Source organism: Protopterus annectens, chromosome 14.part0, assembly GCF_019279795.1.
Source record: "Protopterus annectens isolate FY-2018-M chromosome 14.part0, PAN1.0, whole genome shotgun sequence".
NCBI lineage: Eukaryota > Metazoa > Chordata > Ceratodontiformes > Protopteridae > Protopterus > Protopterus annectens.
In genome coordinates, this window is record NC_056748.1 from 873521119 (window position 1) to 873543438 (window position 22320).

At 40.4% G+C, this 22320-nt stretch overlaps 1 protein-coding gene across 1 annotated transcript in view; it reads left to right on the forward strand.

Moving 5' to 3' along the window:
* TNKS2 (tankyrase 2) overlaps positions 1-22320 on the forward strand; it is a gene marked incomplete in the record, with an annotated part of 1900381 nt that overhangs the window by 1350310 nt on the left and 527751 nt on the right. The window contains 1 exon segment of the mRNA XM_044056654.1: positions 6840-7092. Coding sequence (XP_043912589.1) covers positions 6840-7092 — 253 coding nt within the window.

Consider the following 22320-nt stretch of genomic DNA (forward strand, 5'->3'; position numbering starts at 1 on the left):
TCTTTCCTTTTAGGTAGGTGGTTTTCATATAAGCAAGAGAGTCAAGACCTTTGGCTGTGACAGTCTGTAGACAGATACAAACTGGGAGGGGGGTTGTTAAGTTACCCCATGATGCCCATACCTTCCAGAATGAACACTAGTAAATTATTGGTTTCCTAAAAATGGGCTGAAGCTAAATGCCAAAGTTGTACTATCATCACTTTTGGTAGATACCCCTTCCTCTTATCACATCACAGTTCTGCGAAATTGAAATGTGTGTAAGGACCTCAGCACCTGAGTTGGTAGCTCCCCTGTCTTTTGACCACCATGTGACAAAAGATCATTGGTGAAATACTTTTTTAAAATCATTTCCTTATACTAAGTATTATCAGGCTGACTAATTACTGAGTACAGCATCTCATTTGAGGGTGTATCTCACAGAACACATCAAACAATTGGAACTGGACGCTCCCTTATCTACCTAGAAGGGTTGGAATCTCTGTCCCTTTATTCAGTGCCATAAAGGCTATTGAAGGGAACATGTTTCTCTTACCATGCCATTAGAGACCTGATTGTCTTGGGCTTCTGTTTCTCCACAAGTCTAGTATCTCCTCCAGGGCTAGGGCCAGATCTTTCACCAAATGGTAAATAAAACAGATTGTGAAGAAAGATTTATAACCCAGCACCTCCCAAACCTCTGGAATAGACTTTTCCCTACATGTTAAGCAGTACGACTCAATGTATTCTGGTATAAACTAGATAACTGAATGGATATCCACAAGTTTACTCTGGGATTGACTGGTATGGCCCTTCTGGAGAAAAAAGTGTTAGCTAAAAGGGGGGGGGGTGGATACTGGCAGGCAGTGAATGATTTTGAGACCCAGTGACCTTAGAATGTCTGTGGGTCTGTTGTGTGAACAAAGTCATCTTTTCCACAAGAGCAGTATAGTCCGAGATGATTGAATTACTTTTGGGCATTCTAAGTGGCCTGTTTTTTTATTGCTTAACTGAAATGCATTTGTTTGCTTTCACAGTTTGCCTCCATATATACCAGTCATCTGGGCCAGTACGGCATTGGGCCTAGATGCAACTGCTTTAGAAGGTAGTTCCTTTATCTTAGAATCTTCATTTTGTAATGGGAAAGTTAGCTTCAGCCCCCAATGACCTCTGCTTCTCAATGGGACTTAATTTCATATCTTGAGTTTCTTATTTTTGGTTGTTTTTAATTGCATCCAACAGGGAGATCTCTGAGCTTCACTTTCTGATATGCTGCACAGTCTTCCACAGAAACAGAAGTGAACCATAGAACTTGTCTTTTGTTCATGGCAAATAGTATTAGTAGTAGAATCTGAACTTGGCAATCAGCCAGTCTGTTCAAATGCTCATCTTCTGTTATAACTAGCAAAGCAAGGATTAATAAATGTTAAACCTTCTGGATGTTCACAGGTATTTTAGTTATTACTTGTTAAGAACAAAGGATTTCAGATAATCTGAACTGTATATTTTCTTTCTTGTTTCTGGGCTGTGGTGTAGTTCCTGTGTTGTCCATTACCTTACTTGGATAGAAGGAAGTTTCTTTGCTCACCAGTGGGAGTGGGGAGCCTTGAGCAGCCTACCTGTCCTTGGGGGAAGTGACCTCAGCACAAGAAGCTGTAGTAATTGGTTGTTTGGGACCATTCCTAGCTCTTTTGTAGTTCACTGTTTAAAATCCGCGTTTGCACGGCTGTGCGCGGTCGTGCACATAGGTTAAACAAGGTTAAACTTTTTCTTGCTCCGCCAAGTCTGCTCTTCAATTTTTCCCTTAGAACTGTTCTACTTGCAATCTAAACAGCCTATACTCTATCTGAAAAGCTCAGCACTTGCTCCCAAAGCATTTTTTTATACAGGTAAAGCACTCTTAAACAAAAGAAAGTACTTCATTCACCTAAATTCCCTTGAGTACCCATTTCCCTATAGGTCCTTTCTGACTCAGTTACACAGCAATCTTTTTCACTATTTCCAGCATGTCGAAGGGTCAGTTGCTGGTGTCCTCTCCTGTCCAGCTGGTGAATCTGGGAATCTTGAGGCAATGTTACAGTTGCCTCATGTACACAGACAACCCTCTCCTCCTCCCAACAAATACAAATATATGCGAGATGCAACTATATAGCCAAACTGGAGGCTGAGCTCTCTCAATTCAGTACTGGCAAGACCAGTCAGGAGGAGAAGGTAACCACGCACACCACAGACCCAGTCTCACATAGAACTATCACAACTGCAAACCAAACACATAAACACACAAAAACATACTCGGAGGCGCTGATTAAAAATCTGCCAAAACAACAGAGGCCTCCAAAGCAGACACCCAAGCAACCACCACCTCAAGACATAGCACATGCAACACATAGTTCACAAAGTCAGTGTGCTAAACAGTCACAGCCCTTAAGGCCAAACAACATGCCAGACACACTTGTAATAGGTGACTCCATAGTCAGACACACTGACGTCCCGCTCACCAGACTGAACAAGGAAAAGGTCACAGTAAGCTGCCTGTCGGGAGCTAGAATCCACCACATAACACAAGCACTCAGGTCACTCCACAGCAAGTACAAATATGACTCAGTCATTGTACATGCCGGTGTGAATGACCTGAGACATACCTCCCTGGACTACATGAAAAGAGACATAGAGGAGCTCTCGGATTATGTAGCCCAGGCCGGTATGACCCTGACCCTGAGCAGCATCTTACCCTCACCAAGAATGATGCCACAGTACAAAGACAAAATGATCAGTTTTAACAATTGGCTTAATTACTGGTGTCATTCTAAGGGGATCCAATGTCTGTCTGCTTGGGATGACATGCTTGACAAGCCACGCTGCCAAGGGATGGCTTGCACCTGTCACCCTGGGCTTCCGGATATTGGCCAAGGCTCTTGCCACCCCATAGTGCCTTTTTAGGCAAGGCTCAAATGACAAACCTACCTCCCTAGAAAACACAAGTGGAAAAAAACTAAGGGTAATGCTGCTCAATGCCAGAAGTCTAAACCTCAAGATGCACGCCCTCGAAGCCCTCCTCAGTATGGAGAACATCGATGTCTGTGCAGTGACTGAAACCTGGTTCAAGGCTCCTGAGAGCACCCCAGCACTATCAGGTTTTACCTCATATCATGCTTTCCGGCCCCAAAACTTGGACCGAACCACAAAAGGAAGGGGAGTATCCATATTCATTAAAGATACCCACACCTCCAGGTTAGTGGCAATGCACGAAGCATCGGAGACCATCCAGGTGCAACTAACCATAGGCAAAACTGCCTTACAGTTTGTAGCATGCTACAGACCACCCTCTCAAACTCAGGAACCCCACACAGCCTTCCTGAAGACACTGGAGAGTATGAATGTCTCTCCAAATACCATCATTTTGGGAGACTTCAACTACCCAAACATAGACTGGGAACATTACTCAAGCCCCAACACCCTAGCCCAAAGGTTCCTAGAATTCATAAACTCAAATGCGATGGAACAACTAGTCACCATTCCCACAAGAGGAGACAATATACTAGACCTGATCATCACAAACATGAGGACAAAATGCTCCACACCGGAAGTATATCCCTCTTTGGTAAGATCAGACCATAAATTAATCTCACTGGAAATCCACATCCCACCCCCACCCCCTGCACAAAAGACCACAGTGAAGAACTTCTCAAAAGCCAACTTCACACTTCTTAAGACTGAAGTGGTATCCTTCAAGGCCCTTGGGCCAGTGGAAACCACAACCCACGCTGCTGAATCCTTTGCAAATGCCTTCTATGGGCACCTTCAAGAATGCATGGATCATGCAATCCCAAATAAAACCAAGACCCATTCCCCAAAGGCAGGCCGGTCTGGTGGACCCCAGCCATAAACAAACTTTACAACAGGAGGAGGAAGCTACTACATGACAGAGCAAAATCCCTAAAAGGGAAGGCATCTCTGATCAGTACTAGCAAAAAACTACGATCACTCATAAAATCATCCAAGCCCAACTTTGAGAGAAAAATACTAAAAGACACAAAAGACAATCACAAGGCCTTCTTTAGCTATGTTAGAAACCTGGGTGGAAACTCCCAGATATGCTCAGAGTTAGTCCAAAATGACACAAAATACACTGAACCCACTGACATTGCCAACATTCTGGCAGACAGGTTCAGTGCAAATTTCTCCCCCAAAAGGAGAAATAACTATCCCAGCAGAGTGTAGCCTCCCTAACATCTCAGATGCCCAGGTGAGAGCCGCCCTCACTAAAGCTAAAAACACAGCATCGATGGGACCGGATGGTGTCCCGGGCTGTGTGCTACATGAACTCCAAGAGGAACTAAACCCACACATAAGGCTGCTGTTTAATCTTAGCCTTACTACAGGATACGTACCCAAAGAGTGGCGTACGGCAACAGTGGTCCCACTTCACAAAGGCGGTGCTTCTACGGACCCTGGAAATTACCGCCCCATAAGCTTGACGAGCCTGGTCTGCAAAGCTATGGAGAGGATCATTATGGAACTCATAAACAAAGACATTGGGGACCTACAGACATTGGATCCTACCCAATTTGGCTTTGTGAAGGGCAGATCCTGCCTTTCGAACTTGGTCAACCTTTTTGAAACAGTCACTAAGGCCATTGATGAGGGTAAGGCAGTTCACACAGCCTACCTTGATCTTGCAAAAGCCTTTGACACAATACCCCACTCGGGCATCATAGACAAACTCACCAGCTTAAATGTAAACCCATATGTCACAAGATGGGTTGCAAACTACTCATGGACAGAACCCACAGGGTCAGAGTTGCTGGAGCTATGTCAGACTCTAAGCCAGTCACAAGCGGTGTCCCACAGGGCTCAGTCCTGGGACCCCTCTTGTTCGGCATTTATTTTTCCGAGGTACAGGCAAACCTAGGAGGATTGTGGCTGACAAAGTTCGCAGATGACTGTAAACTGGGCGCCATAATTGATACTCCAGCGGACACAAACATCCTTCAGAGAGGCCTCATAGAAACGGATAATTGGTGCCAGAGCCATGGCCTTAAGCTGAACGCCAAAAAATGTATAGTCATACCCTTTGGGAAAAGCAAGGTACCGACAAATTACCACATAGGTGGTAATCCATTAAGTACGGAAGAGGTAATCAGGGACCTAGGGACCCAGGTTGACAGTAACCTCTCATTTGACACTCACATTGCCAAAGTGGTTAGGAAAACCTTCTATATTGCCCACCTTATCATGAAGGGTTTCACATCTAGATCGAGAGGTCATTGTGCCCCTGTACTCTTCTCTTATCAGGCCAATGATTGAGTACAATGCCCCATTTGGGATGTATCTCACCTGACACCTGCAGCAGTTGGAAAGACCCCAAAAGTTCCTCACCAAGAGGATAAAGGGTCTTAAACATATGTCATATGCTGCCCGACTGAAAAAACTCCAGCTCTATTCAGTCGCATATCGCCTACTCAGAGGTGATCTGTGCCTGACGTACAAGGCCATGTCCAATCCGGAATTAATGGACATGCTCCACCTCAGAAAATCCAAATCCATCAGAGCCACGAGAGCAAGAGACTTAAACCTCAACACAGAAATAAATAGGACGTGCTGGAGGGACAGATTCATAACCCAGAAGCTCCCTACACTCTGGAACAGAATCCCAGTCCATGTTAGGCAGAGCCCCTCACTGACTCTATTCAAGAGAAATCTTGACAAGTGGATGGGAGATCGTAGGTTTACCCCGGGGGTCATCTCTGTGTCACTACTAGACAGAGGCACAGTAAACTAAACCCTAAAAGGGCGTAGTATTCTCATCCTAAGGGGTGGTGAAAGCCACACACACTCTGGCTAGGCTTATAAATGCCCTAGGGCAGATAGCCTAGTACGAACCTATGAACCTATTTAAATGGCTAAATGACTAGCAAATGCTTCCCTTTTTCTTATGAAAACAATTTGAAGGAAGTGGATGGTCCTTTTACAGCCAACTCTGAGGGCACCAGCCATCATAGTAGTGTTCTTTCAAAAGATGTCTGCTCCGATCATCTTTGAGCAGTCACCTTGACTACATTGTACATTGAAACCTCAGTCTTGTTGCAGGACAGGCTTTGCTACCGCTGTCCTACAGGGCATATTCTGATTTTTGCTTCCCCATGAGAGTAGCTGTTTTAGTACTTTTCCTATGGATAAGGAATCATACAGTAAATGCGATCTTGTGTGATGAACACAGTACAGCCTTGTAAGTATACTCAACATAAATAGGCTATCAGCCTTTAGTAAGGAGTTTTTCCTTTTACCAGGAGAGGATGGATGGCTGTAGGATTCAAGGCTGTCAGTACAGAAAATTGTTTTGTACTCCAGTATGTATTTATTTTGCGAGATTCTTCTATAGTGGCATCAGTGCATTTGTCTCTTGGGGCTTTACTGTCTTGAGGACAGAGGCATTTGTATCTCTAAAGTAGGGCACACTTGCTAGTGGCCTTGCTGCCAAAAAAAAAATGCCATCTGAAATGATTGGTTAGAGAACTCTCTCCCCACTCAAAAAGATGTCTGTAAAGCTGTGGAAGTTGGCTCAACAAGCAGGTGCTTGCTTGAAGCAGCTTCGCATGGATAACGAATTGCACTGCAGCAGTGGCCATCTGGGTATGTATGATTGTGAGTATGCAACAAACTTTATTGTTTACAGGTTGTTGAAATGTGCTAATTGCAGAGGTTATAGTAGTTACAGAAACTATATTTTGAGGTGCAGGTTTGGATTGTTAGTGAAAAACTTTGAATATTGCTAGTAATTAAAGAGCCATTATTAAAATACTTCGAATTAACATTTCCCATTGCATATGTGTAATTTACTTTATTTTTTTTCCTTCTTACAGGCAGATGATGTCCGAGCTCTGCTGACTGCTGCAATGCCTCCATCTGCTTTGCCTTCTTTTTACAAGCCCCAGGTCATCAGTGTTTCACAAACTGCAGTGCCTACAGCTTCTTCACTTCCATCTGTTCCATCTAGCCCATCTATTTCTGCAGCCAGCAGTCTTGATAACTTGTCTGGTAGCTTTTCCGAAATACCTGTTATTGTTAATACCAGTGGAGCCGAAGGTGCTGTTAGTTTAGAAAAGAGGGAAGAGGGTAAGCATAATTTACATATTTTTCAGTCTGTATAATGCACAGCAGAGTGTATAGATTGCTTTATTGCTTGGAATTGTGAGTTATGTGAATGTACACACACATTTGACATTCCATTTGTCTCTTGATCATTTTTAGTACACTCTGCTATTGGTTATCTCTTATGCAAAGCTTGGTGACAGTTTGCAATCCTAAGAGCAATATGTTGTTGTGTGATGACTTGAAACTTCAACAAGAGTATTACTAGTAGTATTGAGTCCACATATGTTTCAACTAGCCTGCTTAGAGCTCCCCTTTTGGAAACAACAAGCCTTGCTCTGGTGCTGGACTCAGCACTGGCATCTGAGAGACTTTGTTCACAGTAAGGTATCTGCAGCTAGCACAAGTGAAAGGAATTTGAGTCTACAAGGGACACCATTCTTGACATTATTTATCTTGTTTTTTGTCTTGTATTTTAATTAAGTTGTTTGGTAAACCTACTAGACCCCAGTGTGTCTTTCCAGGAGTGACTCAGGACTACTTACTGGTTGATTGAATTGTTCAAGTACAAAAATATCAGTGGAAATTAAAGGGATAAATTAAAGACTATTATATTAAGTTTGTGGAGTAGGTTGTAACCTTAATTCTTCTTGCTTTATTGTCAGAAACCAGGAGGACAGGCTTTCATAACTGACCCAGAGCAGGCATCTATCATAGCATATATTTTGTTAAGCTTTTTACCGTCTGGCCTTGAAGTTTTGACTACAGTGACACCACGTTGGCATTTTATACCTCCTGTTGTATGAAGAAATATTGAAAGAAAGAGAAATTATTTTTCAAGGAAGTTAATGACAGACTTCTGATGGTAAATAATTTTGGAAGGTTCTGTGTAATTATCTTTCAATTTTTTTTTATTTTATATGTGTGATAATTATTTTTAGTATTGGGTTTCCCATTCTGGTGTTGGCTTCCCCAACCAGTACAATCCCGTCATAGACTTTTATACAAAATGGAGTCAAGGAGTTGCATTAAGTTTGACATTGGTCACCTCTGAGTAAAATGTTAAAAAAGGCAGAACAATAATGACTGTTCCTGAAGCTTTTCTAAGTAGTTTCTCAACCCTGTGATTTTTTTCTAGTAATGAATCCTACATTTTCAAGTGCTTTCAGGTGGCTTCTATGAAGGCTACAGGTTGCAGTATTGTTTTCAATAATAAGTCTTATCAGCAAGGTATAAAGTACTGCGGTGATCTTCCCGGAGTGACTAGGCATGATCTTTTAAATTAAATGGGCCAAAGATTGTTTTCTTGACTTTGGTAACTACACAGAGGTCCAGATTTAAGTTGGTGAATACCATACCCCTAGATCTTTAGTGATAGTGTTTTTGACTAGTTACTTTGTAAGCATAATTAATGTCCTTTTGCCAAGTTGTATGGTGCTGCCTTTGCTAATGGTAAAGATCACTCCTGTACCAGCTATATTAGTTGTACACCTTCCTGGAGAATTTAAACATGTTTATGAAAGTAATTGTTGCACAGTTTTTAGCTATCAGTGTATTTAGTTATACATAACCAATTTCCCACTTTTATACACAAGAAAAATAGTCCAAAAAGAAATGGCTCAATTACAGAGCCCTGTGAGACACGCATGGTAAATCCAGTCTGGTTGGGTGGGTAATACACACACACACACACACACACACACACACACACACACACACACAAACTTGTGTCCTGTTGTTTAGCCAGTTACTCCTGTCAGATACTATAGCAAGGCAGTATTAAGCAGCTTGCAGTTGTCTTTCTGTCATCAAAAGCTTCTGTAACCTCTTCTAGAAATGTTACTAGAGTCAGAAAGCAAGATCTCCCCCTAAGCCCATAGCGATCCATGTCAAACATAAGTATGTTCCACATATCTTTTTAGATAAGCTCCATTGTGCCTCTCTCTGTGATTTTGTATAAAATACTGCTTAGGATGGTGAGCCTGAAATTGTTTGGGTATAATATGACCAACCCCCTCTTTTTTTGTAAATTGGTCTTTTGCTGTAATTCAGGTATGTTGGCCACATGCTGTCATTTTATTTAATACAGTTGATAGGGGTTTTGTGAGGTTTTTCTTGTCTCTGCATAGGCAACTTCTGAGTGTGTTTGGTTCCTACTGAACTTGAGTTTTTAATTTTACTTGTGACAACAGTTATGCCTGTTCATATATAAAATAATCTCTGTTTCTGCAGCATGTTTCATGTGTTTCTTTGCTTACTGTGAAGTTTACAAAAATATTACTGCAGTGTGGTGGTATTGGCATTCCCATGACCTGCCCAAGTGTGAAAGGAGGTTAGGGCCACAAGAGGGATCTTGTTTTCTTCCTCACCTGACAGGCATTGGTAAAGGAAGAAATAGGGCAAAATGTCCTATGCAGACTGCATGGTTTACTCCCAAAAATGAGAGGAGGAGGAGGAGGAGGTCATTGTCCTGTTCTTGAAAAACAGAGATTGTGTCTGATTCCCCTTGCTGATTACTTATTAGATTCATTTGACCTTGCCACTGAAGGCCAGATGAGTAAATCTAGTCTTCAGAATCAGTACCAGGTGGCTTTCCTTTTGGGGATATTTTTTTTTTAATGTGAGGTACCTGGCCTGTTAAGAAAGCTAGTCTAGCTAGAAACTGTCTCCAATTTTGGTAAATGCCCTGAATCAGGCCATCTGGATTGCACTTCATGGATTCAAACTAGGATGTACCCACTGTTGTGTCACAATGCCCTGCTTTCAGGAAAGCTGATAGGATGTGTATTTCACTGGAGCACCATTTTCCAAAGGCTTCCCCCCTCTAACTGCTGGTATATTGTACTTCAGGAGTTCAAATCCTCAATACCAAGCCACAGTTATCCCTTCAAAAGTAGGTCATGTAGTACTGGACCTTAACTTGAGAGGGCTATCACAAGTGAGGTAATATATGGGATGATAAGTATTAAATATTAATGAGATAGCTAAAGGAAGGAACATATGTGGTACATTTTCTTCTAGAGATGGGTCACATCTTCATTGTCTTTTAGAAATTCTCTCAGCACAAGAAAATGGCAGAATTGTAGCAGCTTTGAAAGGGCAGTGTTGAGCCTCAGCAACGGTTTACCTGAAGCCATTGCTGCAGCCTCATCACAATAAATAACTGCTTTTACTGTAAGGTGGAAGAGAAGTATAAGGGTCTTCATTATGTGCAGATCATCTTTGGTGTTTGTTGGCCTGATCCCTACCCCTTGGGAAATTGGCTGAATGAAAGTTAGAATCCTTGGAAAACTGGAAAATCTTAATGTAGACATGGGAGCCATGTGGCAGGAAATGGCCACTATTCAGAAAGAGAATGTTTCTAAAGGCTTTATTGCTTGAGTCTGACAAGCATCTGACCTGGAGTAGTGTCTAGAATGTGTAATTCGTAAACTGGGGTGCACTTTAGGTATATTATTTATTTAGGCATATGTCTATAGAGAACTGAAAACTGAGAATGCAAGAGTCATGGACATAAAGGAAAGAATGGAGGGTACAGACCTAGTTAATTTTGTGTAAGATTGGCTTGCTTCTTTAACTAAAATATTTCTTGTATTGAGTCATCTGTCAGATGGGGGCTTACAAGCATAGTCGGATTAACATGCGTACAGGCAGTCTTCATTTCCTTATAAACTTTTATAGTTTCAGGTTAAAAGAATGGCTAGTGAAGTAGGCTGTGATGCAAAATGATTTGTTGATGGCTGTGTGCAAGGTCTGAATGCTGGAAGGTTTTTCTACAACTGTGCGACAGTAATGTACAGTTATCCACTACAATTTGCAGTCTAAGAAGGGAAGGTACAGTTGTCAACTTAGTGTAGCAAGTGATACCATGCTTTGCCACACAACATGAAGTATGTTGGGGAAGGGCCTTAGGAGAAAATAATTTCTACTGATGTAGTGAAAGGACAGATTGCTTTGTGTGGCAAGGCAGTATTGAAGCATATGGACAAGTCTGTAGTCTAATTATGACAACTTGAGCTCAGTTTAGCAGGACTCTGGTAATGTACAAGCCAGACCAAGATGCAGCAAACTGCATATGTTGTCAAGCTAGCATAAAAAGAGGAGGGGATATCCGTCCAGCAGGATCCCAAGAGACGTGATGGCACCAGTGCCTGTACAGGAAGGGATTAGATTAGTCTCCTGTTGAGGACAAGGAACAAAGAAAGTACTTGTGGGGAAATTTGGAGAAACCAGGGGACACACTGGCAGTGGTTGCATAGAGGGAATAAAGCCCTGACTTAATCCCAAGAGACCTGCATTTGATTAGCAGTTCAAGTGTTTGATGGTACTGACAGGGAAGGATAGGCTCTCCCGTCTAAGGGGTGGGGGTGGATGGAGTAGAATGCACACTACATAACTCCTTAAAAGAAAGGCTCCGGTGGCTGTATTACTTGGGAGCAGGTGATGGGCTTCATAATAGGTTTACAATAGCATGCACCCATATGGGGAAGGCATTGTGAGCTGGATCAGCTGTGCCCTCACCTACAGAGTGAGGTTAGACCATTCAGATACTCTTACTACTGGCATAAGCACACATTACCCTCATGGCTATCTTGAATGGTGCCTTCCTACAAACAGCTGTCTCCTTAGCTCTAGGTGAAAACCTTGGAGCTGAGGAACTGGACTCTGTCTGATGTGAGAGGGTACTTGGTGGTCAGCAAGTATAGGGTCAAAAATCACATAGAAGAAAAAAACTGTCTCTGAGAAAAAGGTACAGGCAATGATAGCTGTTGCAGTGAGCAGCTGAATGGTCCAACACAGGCAAACTAAGGAGAAGTGGACCTGAAGAAAGAATAAGGAAGCTGGAACCATAACTAAACTGGTCCTTAAAAAACTGGCTTGGTAATTTGGAAATGTAAGTTATCACTCCAGTGACCATACTATAAAAATGAAATGAGTTAACTTGTGAGTTCTGAAGTTTTCTTTGATGTTCATCGTATTGATCACTGCTGCAGGTTGCCTTAGCTGTATGGGTTATATCTTGCCAAGGATATAACAGCCAGCAAGCTTCCAAAGCCTCAGGACAACTTCCATGCACCTAAACTGTGAGGCACCTTTCGCTGATTTAACTGAAAGGCAAGTTTGGATGCCATGCTATAAGATGAGTACCATCCTCTGAGGCCATCTGTTTATGCTGTTATTTTCCTGTGCTGATAAGTTCCCTTTGGGGAAAAAACTTCATTCACTAAGATTTTTCATCTGTCCTTTTCCATATTTTCCAAGGGATTGTCTAACTTCTCATCTCATTTGGTTAGAAGAAAAAGAAAACAATCTCAATAAAATGCTGGTGAACAGACATTTAAGAAATGGCAAGGGGATTTCAAGAAGGTTTTGGGAGATTTCAGAATTCAAGTCCAGTAAGTTAGAATGACTGCCCCCCCCCTTCACTCGGGCAGCCCCCTTTTTTTCCCAGAAAGACTAAATTGCCACTTTTCTCTTTAGCAGCAAATAGTTTCAGACAGATGGGTTCTAAAGATCATTCATCAAGGTTACAGATGGGATGGTAGTGGGAGGAAATTCCTCCTTTCCAAGGGGTAATTTCTCATCCTGCAGACCAGTCTCTTTTTACCTGTCCTTCACATGCTGTCCCTGGGAGTGATAGAGCCACTTCCCCTCTTTCCAGGTGGTGGCAAAAGGGTTGTATTTAGTGATGCTTTTAGTGTCAAAGAAAGAAAGTGCTTGTAGACCACTTATGAATCTTTCTTTCCCAAACGTATTTGTGGTGGTACCCAAATTTAAAATGTCACCTCACAGTCTGTTATCTTTCCTTCCTTACTCAAGTTTCCTTGTAGCATTAGATTTAAAAGATGCTTATACCATCCCTATTCAAACAGACTTCAGGCTTTTCTTATGGCTTTGTATTGCTGGATCACATTGTCAGTTCTCTGCCTTACCTTTGGACTATTCACTGCACCACATGTGTTCACAGTGTCTAGCTTCAATTATAGTTAATTGCAGGCTACATCCATATCTAGGTCACTTGCTTCTTTGCAGGGTCTATTTCAAAGTATTGGGAGTCTCTTGGCTGAGAGAGGTCTTACATGAGCTGAAATTCCAAGAGAGCATTCAACAGTCTTGACTCTTCACAGGATTGTGTTTTTAGGATGTGAACTAGATACCACAGTTCAAAGAGCTTTTCTTCCACGTTAAAAATACATCTATATCTAGATTTATTTTAACGTTTTCCACTCAGACTTTGGTCACTGCAAGGAAATACCTTTAGAATTTTGGGTCTCATGGCTTCTGTAAGTGTCATGATACTCTCGGCAAGACTCCACATGAGAAGTATGCCTACTATGGAATCTAAAGTCCTTTTGGTCCCAGCACCAACACCCCTTGTCTTTACAGATACAGTACTAGGATTTGTCCGAAGAGAAGTCTCTTAGTGGAGACGACAGATATTCATAATTCAAGGTGTCCCCTTCTTTCTCCCTGTTCCAAAGTACTCAGTCACCACAGATGCCTCGGACTTTGCAAGGGAAGCAGTTTCATTAGGAATAAAAATGCAAGGGTGTGAGACAACAAGGACTGATGCAGGCACATAAATGTCAAGGAGGTGCTTGCCCTGATCAAGGCAATTGACTGAATCATCTTTGCTCCTAGGGACCTTTTCAAGTTGTTAAATACAATACCACCATCATGTGGTACATCAACAAGCAAGCAGAAACCAGAACATAACCTCTGTGCAGGCTAGATGTGTCAGCTTGGGTTATAGATTCACAGCACAGTCTCATTTGACTGGCATTCTACATTCAGTCAGAGCAAAATTGTGTTGCAGACAAGCTTGAGTATGACCGTGGAAAGTAGATCGGGGGGGGGGGGGGTTCTAAGATTGGATCCATTTGTGGGTAGTTTCTCAAGTAGACCTCTTTGCCTTCTCTCTGAACAATTAGCTGCCAAAATTCTGCTCCAGTACTCCATGCAAAAAGGGCTGGAAGACTGATCTTTTCTTTTCCTTGTACAGGAATCTTTTTTTGTGCTTATCCACCCTTTCCACTGATATCCAGGGAAATCTTAAGATTGAGAAATTCCCCAAGCTCATTGCAGAGAATCCATTCTGTCTCAGGCAGCCATGGTGTTCCCTTCCTTTGAAAATGACTAGGGGTAGTCACCACAAGCTTCCTAACATACTGTATCTACTCACACAAGAACAAGGGTAAAGATGCACCCCAACACCATTCAACTTCAGTTGGACTGCAGGGTCTTAATTCCCTTTAGGCACCTGTTTACTGAGAACATGCAGCAGGTACTAATGTAGACAAATAAAGCTTCCTACTAGAAAATTGTATATTAACAAATGGAAAAGGTTTTCTAGTTGGTGCCAACAACATAACCGTCACTCATTCAGTGTTGCTTGTTCTGTTTTTACAATATTTTGTGAGTTATCTTATGGCTTTTCTTACTCCTGTATCAAGATTCATCAACTTTAGCATGTCTGCCCATTGATCCTGCTCTTTCAGTGCATTCTTATGTCAAAATATTTTTAAAAGGGGTTGTGCATAAGAGTCCTCCAAGAAAACTGGTGGCCCCACTTTTGGATCTTAATTTTGAATTAGAGAAGCTAAAACTTGCTCCATTTGAACCAGCTAACCTAGCACACTTGAAGTTTTTAATATGGAAAACATTTTTACTGATTGCTCTGATCTCTGCAAGAAGAGTATCTGAGTTGCAGCTGTTATGGTAAGTCAGTCCTATCTTATTTTCCACAGGGACTGGGGTTCTTGGAAACTAAACCTTCTTTACTGCCTAATGTGGTATCTGAGTTTTCTTTAAGACAAACTATCCATCTCCCTGTTACCTTTTCTGAACCCAAAAATGGGAAAGAAAAGATCCTCATTCCTTGGATGTCCACATACAACTCTGGTACTATCTTGAGAGAAGTAAATATGTCATATCTTAGGATCTTGGGTTCCTTTCTTATGAAGATGAGAAGGGACAACCTTTGTCAAAACAGACTATTTCCAAATGATTGTTTAAGTCTGTTAACTTTTGTTATTCTCACCACAAAAAAAAAAATCAGGTAGGGTCAAAGCCCGTTCCACCAGGGCCTTGGTTTTATCTGTGGCTTTTAGAAAAGGGTTGGAGTCTAGAAGCTGCAACTTTGGCCCTCTGTACATAGTTTTACAAAGCACTGTAAGCTTGATTACTTCTCTAGGGCTCTAGATCAAGCTTTGCAAGGACCATTCTCCAAGTGCTTCTGGGAGTTTCTCCTTCCACTTCCCAAAGCAGTAAACAAATAATGTATCCATATAGCTAAGGCTACTGCAGCAGTGCTCGCTATGATGAACATAGTACAGCTGTGTAAGTAAACTTAGCATAACAGTACACATTTGAAACCACTGCTGCAGTAACTGTTCCCTCCTCCCATCCCTCTTGTTTTTTGGTGTGCTGTTTATGCCAGGGTATGGTTGTTTATTTTTTTCTTCCTAGCATTGCCATTTCAGGGCTCAGCCTACCTGTCTCTCTTGGCAGGAAAGTTCTGAAGGGCTTGGTGCCCAAACTTAATTTTGGTCAACTCAGGTTGAGCTGCCAGACCATCTAGGCAAGTGGATGGTGCCCTGAATTTTTGGAAGCTGTCTGGCTGTTATGTCCTTGGCGCAGGATAGCTAAGGCTACTGCAGCAGTGATCATTCAAACATCTGTTGTTATGGTAAGTTTAATTACACAACTATACTTTTTCTTTTGCTGCTGTCTCTGGTAATTGTTGAATGTATGTTAGAAGATGTATGTAGGGTTAATTACTATGAGTAGAATTAGTAGATGGAGTTTGGGAGACTGGGGAGATGCTGAATACACCTGGACTAAAGGAGCAGGTAAGGAATATTAGCAGGTGTGACCTTTATCTTCAGGGATAAACTTCTGAGGTGTCTGAAACCCTGCTTGGTTTGATTGTGTGTGTGTGTGCGCGCGCATGTGTGTGCGCCTGTGTGCGTGTGTGTGTATTCATCCGCAACCCTTTTTTCCCATTTTTTGCATATGGGTCAGGGTGTCCCTTAAATAGTGGCAGTCCTCTAGAGCCAAGGTTCACACCACCGGGTGGCTAGCCTTGCCAAGGTTGTGCTTCCATACCACACTGTCACACATCCGCTCACACCTATTGCTAATTTTGATTGTCCAGTCCACCTACTGCATGTCTTTGGAATGTGGGAGGAACCGGTGCACCCAGAGGAAACCCACATGAAGGCACCCCAGCCAAGAATCAAGCCAGAGAACCTCTTGCTGTGAGACAAAAACACTATTAGCTGTGCCATTCTGCCACATCTATAGCTATACATACTGTGTGTGTGTGTGTGTGTGTGTGTGTGTGTGTGTGTGTGTGTATATATATATATATATATATATATATATATATATATATATATATATGCAAAAATAGTCAGTTGCATATACGGAACACTAGCGGATGGCACTGCTAAAGGTTCAAATACCTCTAAAGCTGTTCACGTTCACTGTTGCCAATAGCTCCAACAGACCCAGTATTTAGTAGCTCCAACAGACCCAGTTTTTTAAAACCAGCAATAGACAGCAGTATACATATTATAATGAAAGTTCCATGAAAGCAAATGAAGCGACAGTCTGAAGACCAAAGATAAAAGTTTTAATATCAGAGTTAGCGCTTTCACCAGTAGGCTTTTTCAAACTCACAAACATTTCCCTTTACTCATACATCTTATAGAAATAGAAGCATCCTCATAGGTCAGACAATAAAACAATTAAAGTTAATTGATAGCATTCTTAAAAACATATCGTCCTTATATTTAAATACTTGTAAAATACATGCTTAACAATACTTATAAAACATTTAAAAATAACATTTATCTTTAAACCTGTTTGTGACACACATTACCTAGCAAATCATGACAAAAATAGTGGTATTAGTATATAAAGTAATATAAAAAATGCACCATTATTAGTACATATTAGAATCATGATCAAAATGCTATGTTGGGCAGCATAGTATTATATGCTAAGGTGTATCCCTATATTGCTGCTGACTACTTACTGTTTTTAGTCTTCTTTTCTTCAAAATAGGTTTTATTTGAATTTTATCATTTAATCCAGGTGGTTTATCCGCCCTCAGGCGAATAATCCATCTGAGCTCACATTCTAATATAAAATTATCATAATCCCCTCCTCTGACACTAGGATAAACAAGTTGTATAACCCAAAACCTGAAGCTATGATATCCTCCTTGAATATGTACATGTTTAGCAAGTGCATTGTGTTCTGAGCACTTATTAATATTGTAGACATGTTCCCTAACTCTCTCTCTGAGTTGTCTACTAGTTTTACCCACGTAGAAACAAGTACAGTTTATGCACGTGGCTGAATATACCAAACCTGTACTCAGACAATTTGTTCCAGTATTGAACTTATATATTCTATGTGTTGTTGGATGCTCAAATGCAGTACTTGCATCTATATACATGCATTGATTGCATTATTACAAGGAATAGTATTTGCTCCTAGGTCCCTGAAGGTGGGGCAATAACTACTAAGTGAAGGATAACATAAAATTCTCTTAAGATTGGACTTGTTACGAAATGTAAAGACCGGTTGTCCCCCTACCAGTTTACCTATTTCTTCATCTAAAAGAAGTGTCTCCCAGTGCTTCATAACACTAGCTCTTAATAGCTCAAAGTCTTTCGTATAATATGTTAAAAAAATGTTTTGCCCAAATTCTCATTTCTAACACCTGAAGCACCTGTTCCAGTGCATTCAGAAAAATATGGCTGTGCTGTAGAGTCTCTCAGAGTATATACATTCTGCAGTGTCAAGTCAAACGCTTTCACATCATATCCCCTTTCATTAAAATTATTTCTAAGAAGCTGAGATTCTAGTTGAAATCCTTCCAACGTCGGATTCAATCTAGATGCTCTCATAATCTGGCCTTTTATGACATTGTTGAAGACGTACCTAGGGTGCATACTACTTCTGTGTAGAAGTGTATTTTTATAACAAGCTTTCCTATGTATGGATGTATTTAGCAGGCCACTAGTTAGTCTTTCTATATGCACATCTAGGAAAGAGATCTTGCCATATTAAAAAGTAAATGTGAATTTTAAAAAGTAAGTGAGGTCATTAATCTGCATAAAGAATTCTTCTAGTTCCTTTTGGCTACCCTGCCAGATAAAAAAGAGGTCGTCCACAAATCTTCTGTAGAAGCCTACATGCTTCTTAAAACCCTCCATAGTAAACATAAGCTCATCCTCCCAGTCCGCCATAACCAGGTTGGCGTAGCTATTGGCACAGGCTGTGCCCATAGCTACGCCTTCCATCTGTATATACAGATCATCTCCAAACATAAAGATGTTATTCATAAGTACAGTTTCAAGGAACAGTACTAATAGTTCAATTCTTTCAGTACTCATATTCGTATTCTTCTGCATGTACCTAAGAATTTTGCTTATACCTATGTCATTGGGTATAACCGTAAATAAACTGACTACATCCATAGTAACAAGAAGAAAATGTTCATCATCATTTAGCGTCTTTGTATAGGTATATTATCTATTAAAAAATTGTTTACTATCTATAAGGATGTATTCTTTAGCCCGGACCAAAGGTCCTAGATGATGTTCCAAATATAATGCTAGTGCCTCAGTAACCCACCCTTGTCCTGAAACTATAGGTCTCATATTCGCTTCTTTGAATGCGTTGAAGCGTCGAATAACATGCTTTTACTTTGGGACTTTGATTCTGAGCAGAATGAGGAACGAAATGCTGGTGAAGACATGACTGGATTATCTGATATGTTAAACACGCTGGAAGTGGATTTTTTAAGGCTAAAGAAATTACAGCTTCAGAGACAGCACTTTGAGGCTTGTATCCAGAGGAAGGTTGTTCCTCGTGGTTTACGAGTTCTCAAGATGCCTACATCAGGTACTTTTTACCCTGAGCTTTTATATAAATGGCAGCAATTGAACATTAACTTAAGCTTTGATTATATGAGGTTGTTTAACGATTTTCATAAAGAAGAAGAAGATATGTTATGGACTAAAGTAACAGAACAATATAACAGTGTTACTACTAAACATAAATCACGAAGAGTTGAACTGTTAATGGAAAGACTTTTAGATAATGTCTCTTTATATGAAAAGCGTGTGCTTGAGCAGAAGAAAAGTAAATTGTATAGAGACATTAGAGATTTCAAAAATAACCAAGTTTTTGTCTGGCCACATTTTAATGCCAGAAATGACAATGGGGTTACTACTGCTATTGAGAACATTAGCAATGGTACAATGAATGCTATTGAAACAAATGCTTTAAATGCTGTTACTACTAACAGTCATGAATCTTCTAATATAACTAGGCTAGATGTGAATGGCTCAGTTGTGAATAATTTGGTTGAAGATGTACAAATATGTACAGGGGATATGGGTCATGCACAGCAAATGAGCAAGGCATTTGATAGTCCTGGTGATATGGTGAATAATAGGATACCTTTAACACCGGAGGTGGTGGTTAGGAAAAAGTACAGGGAAGTTACCCTGGGGTTAACATGGATAAACCCAATACTCCTTTCCCCATAGCCGTACACCAGAAAACAGAAAGAAAGAGGTCAATAAGCAGAGGAAGACACAAAAGAAAGCTACAGGAAGGAGAACATGTTGGACCCACCCTAAAAAAGATGTGGGAGAAAACAGTAACTCATTAGTTGTGAACCTATCGGACAGATTATTTGCCCCAGAGGAGCTACAACTTTTAAATAAAGGTCTTAGCTTCATTCCAGCTAGTAGGGGCGATGTCACTGACCGATCATAGATATAAAGAGATTCGTCCGCAACGTACAGTTAGTTAGAATTCAATGGCCAGCATAGTGAAGGTAACATACCATCACAGTTTCGTCCTCTCAGCCTATATATACCAACACTACATCCAATATTGGACACCTTTTCAAAATTAGTTGAAAATGATATGCATAAGTACTATACCACTCTTAATAGTAAAGCTAGCAGATACTACAAGGATAATTTAACTATAGCACAGCGTAAAGCAATGACTCTCTTGAAGAAGGATAATACTTTAATTGTGCGACCAGCTGACAAAGGTGGACCGATTGTTTTGATGAATCGGATTGATTATATGAATATTGTAAAAGGGATGCTAGGTGAAGAAAGATTTTATACAAGTATTAACATGACTGAAGTCATGAATAAGGTAGTCAGTGTCTATGCTATGTTAGATGATTTGTTAATAAGTGGAGATATAGACCTTCAGCTGTATAGATATCTAAAAATAGAGAATCCCCTTATTCCTATATTGTATGGATTGCCTAAAATTCATAAAACAATGGTTAATCCACCCATGAGACCTATAGTTTCAGGACAAGGGTGGGGTTACTGAGGCACTAGCATTATATTTGGAACATCATCTAGGACCTTTGGTCCGGGCTAAAGAATACATCCTTATAGATAGTAAACAATTTTTAATAGATTTATATACCTATACAAAGACGCTAAATGATGATGAACATTTTCTTCTTGTTACTATGGATGTAGTCAGTTTATTTACGGTTATACCCAATGACATAGGTATAAGCAAAATTCTTAGGTACATGCAGAAGAATACGAATATGAGTACTGAAAGAATTGAACTATTTGTACTGTTCCTTGAAACTGTACTTATGAATAACATCTTTATGTTTGGAGATGATCTGTATATACAGAAGGAAGGCGTAGCTATGGGCACAGCCTGTGCCAATAGCTACGCCAACCTGGTTATGGCGGACTGGGAGGATGAGCTTATGTTTACTATGGAGGGTTTTAGGAAGCATGTAGGCTTCTACAGAAGATTTGTGGATGACCTCTTTTTTATCTGGCAGGGTAGCCAAAAGGAACTAGAAGAATTCTTTATGCAGATTAATGACCTCACTTGCTTTTTAAAATTCACATTTACTTTTTCATATGACAAGATCTCTTTCCTAGATGTGCATATAGAAAGACTAACTAGTGGCCTGCTAAATACATCCATACATAGGAAAGCTTGTTATAAACATACACTTCTACACAGAAGTAGTATGCACCCTAGCATCTTCAACAATGTCATAAAAGGCCAGATTATGAGAGCATCTAGATTGAATCCGGCGTTGGAGGGATTTCAACTAGAACCTGAGCTTCTTAGAAATAATTTTAATGAAAGGGGATATGATGTGAAAGCGTTCGACTTGACACTGCAGAATGTATATACTCTGAGAGACTCTGCAGCACAGCCATATTTTTCTGAATGCACTGGAACACAGGTGCTTCAGGTGTTAGAAATGAGAATTTGGGCATAAAAAATTTTTAACATATTATACGAAAGACTTTGAGCTATTAAGAGCTAGTGTTATGAAGCACTGGGAGACGCTTCTTTTAGATGAAGAAATAGGTAAACTGGTAGGGGGACAACCGGTCTTTACATTTCGTAACAAGTCCAATCTTAAGAGAATTTTATGTTATCCTTCACTTAGTAGTTATTGCCCCACCGTCAGGGACCTAGGAGCAAATACTATTCCTTGTAATAAATGCAATCAATGCATGTATATAGATGCAAGTACTGCATTTGAGCATCCAACAACACATAGAATATATAAGTTCAATACTGGAACAAATTGTCTGAGTACAGGTTTGGTATATTTAGCCACGTGCATAGGCTGTACTTGTTTCTATGTGGGTAAAACTAGTAGACAACTCAGAGAGAGAGTTAGGGAACATGTCTACAATATTAACAAGTGCTCAGAACACAATGCACTTGCTAAACATGTACATATTCAAGGAGGAGATCATAGCTTCAGGTTTCCGGTTATACAACTTGTTTATCCTAGTGTCAGAGGAGGGGATTATGATAATTTTATATTAGAATGTGAGCTCAGATGGATTATTCGCCTGAGGGCAGATAAACCACCTGGATTAAATGATAAAATTCAAATAAAACCTATTTTGAAGAAAAGAAGACTAAAAAGAGTAAGTAGTCAGCAGCAATATAGGGATACACCTTAGCATATAATACTATGCTGCCCAACATAGCATTTTGATCATGATTCTAATATGTACTAATAATGGTGCATTTTTTATATTACTTTATATACTAATACCACTATTTTTGTCATGATTTGCTAGGTAATATGTGTCACAAACAGGTTTATAGATAAATGTTATTTTTAAAAGTTTTATAAGTATTGTTAAGCATGTATTTTACAAGTATTTAAATATAAGGACGATATGTTTTTAA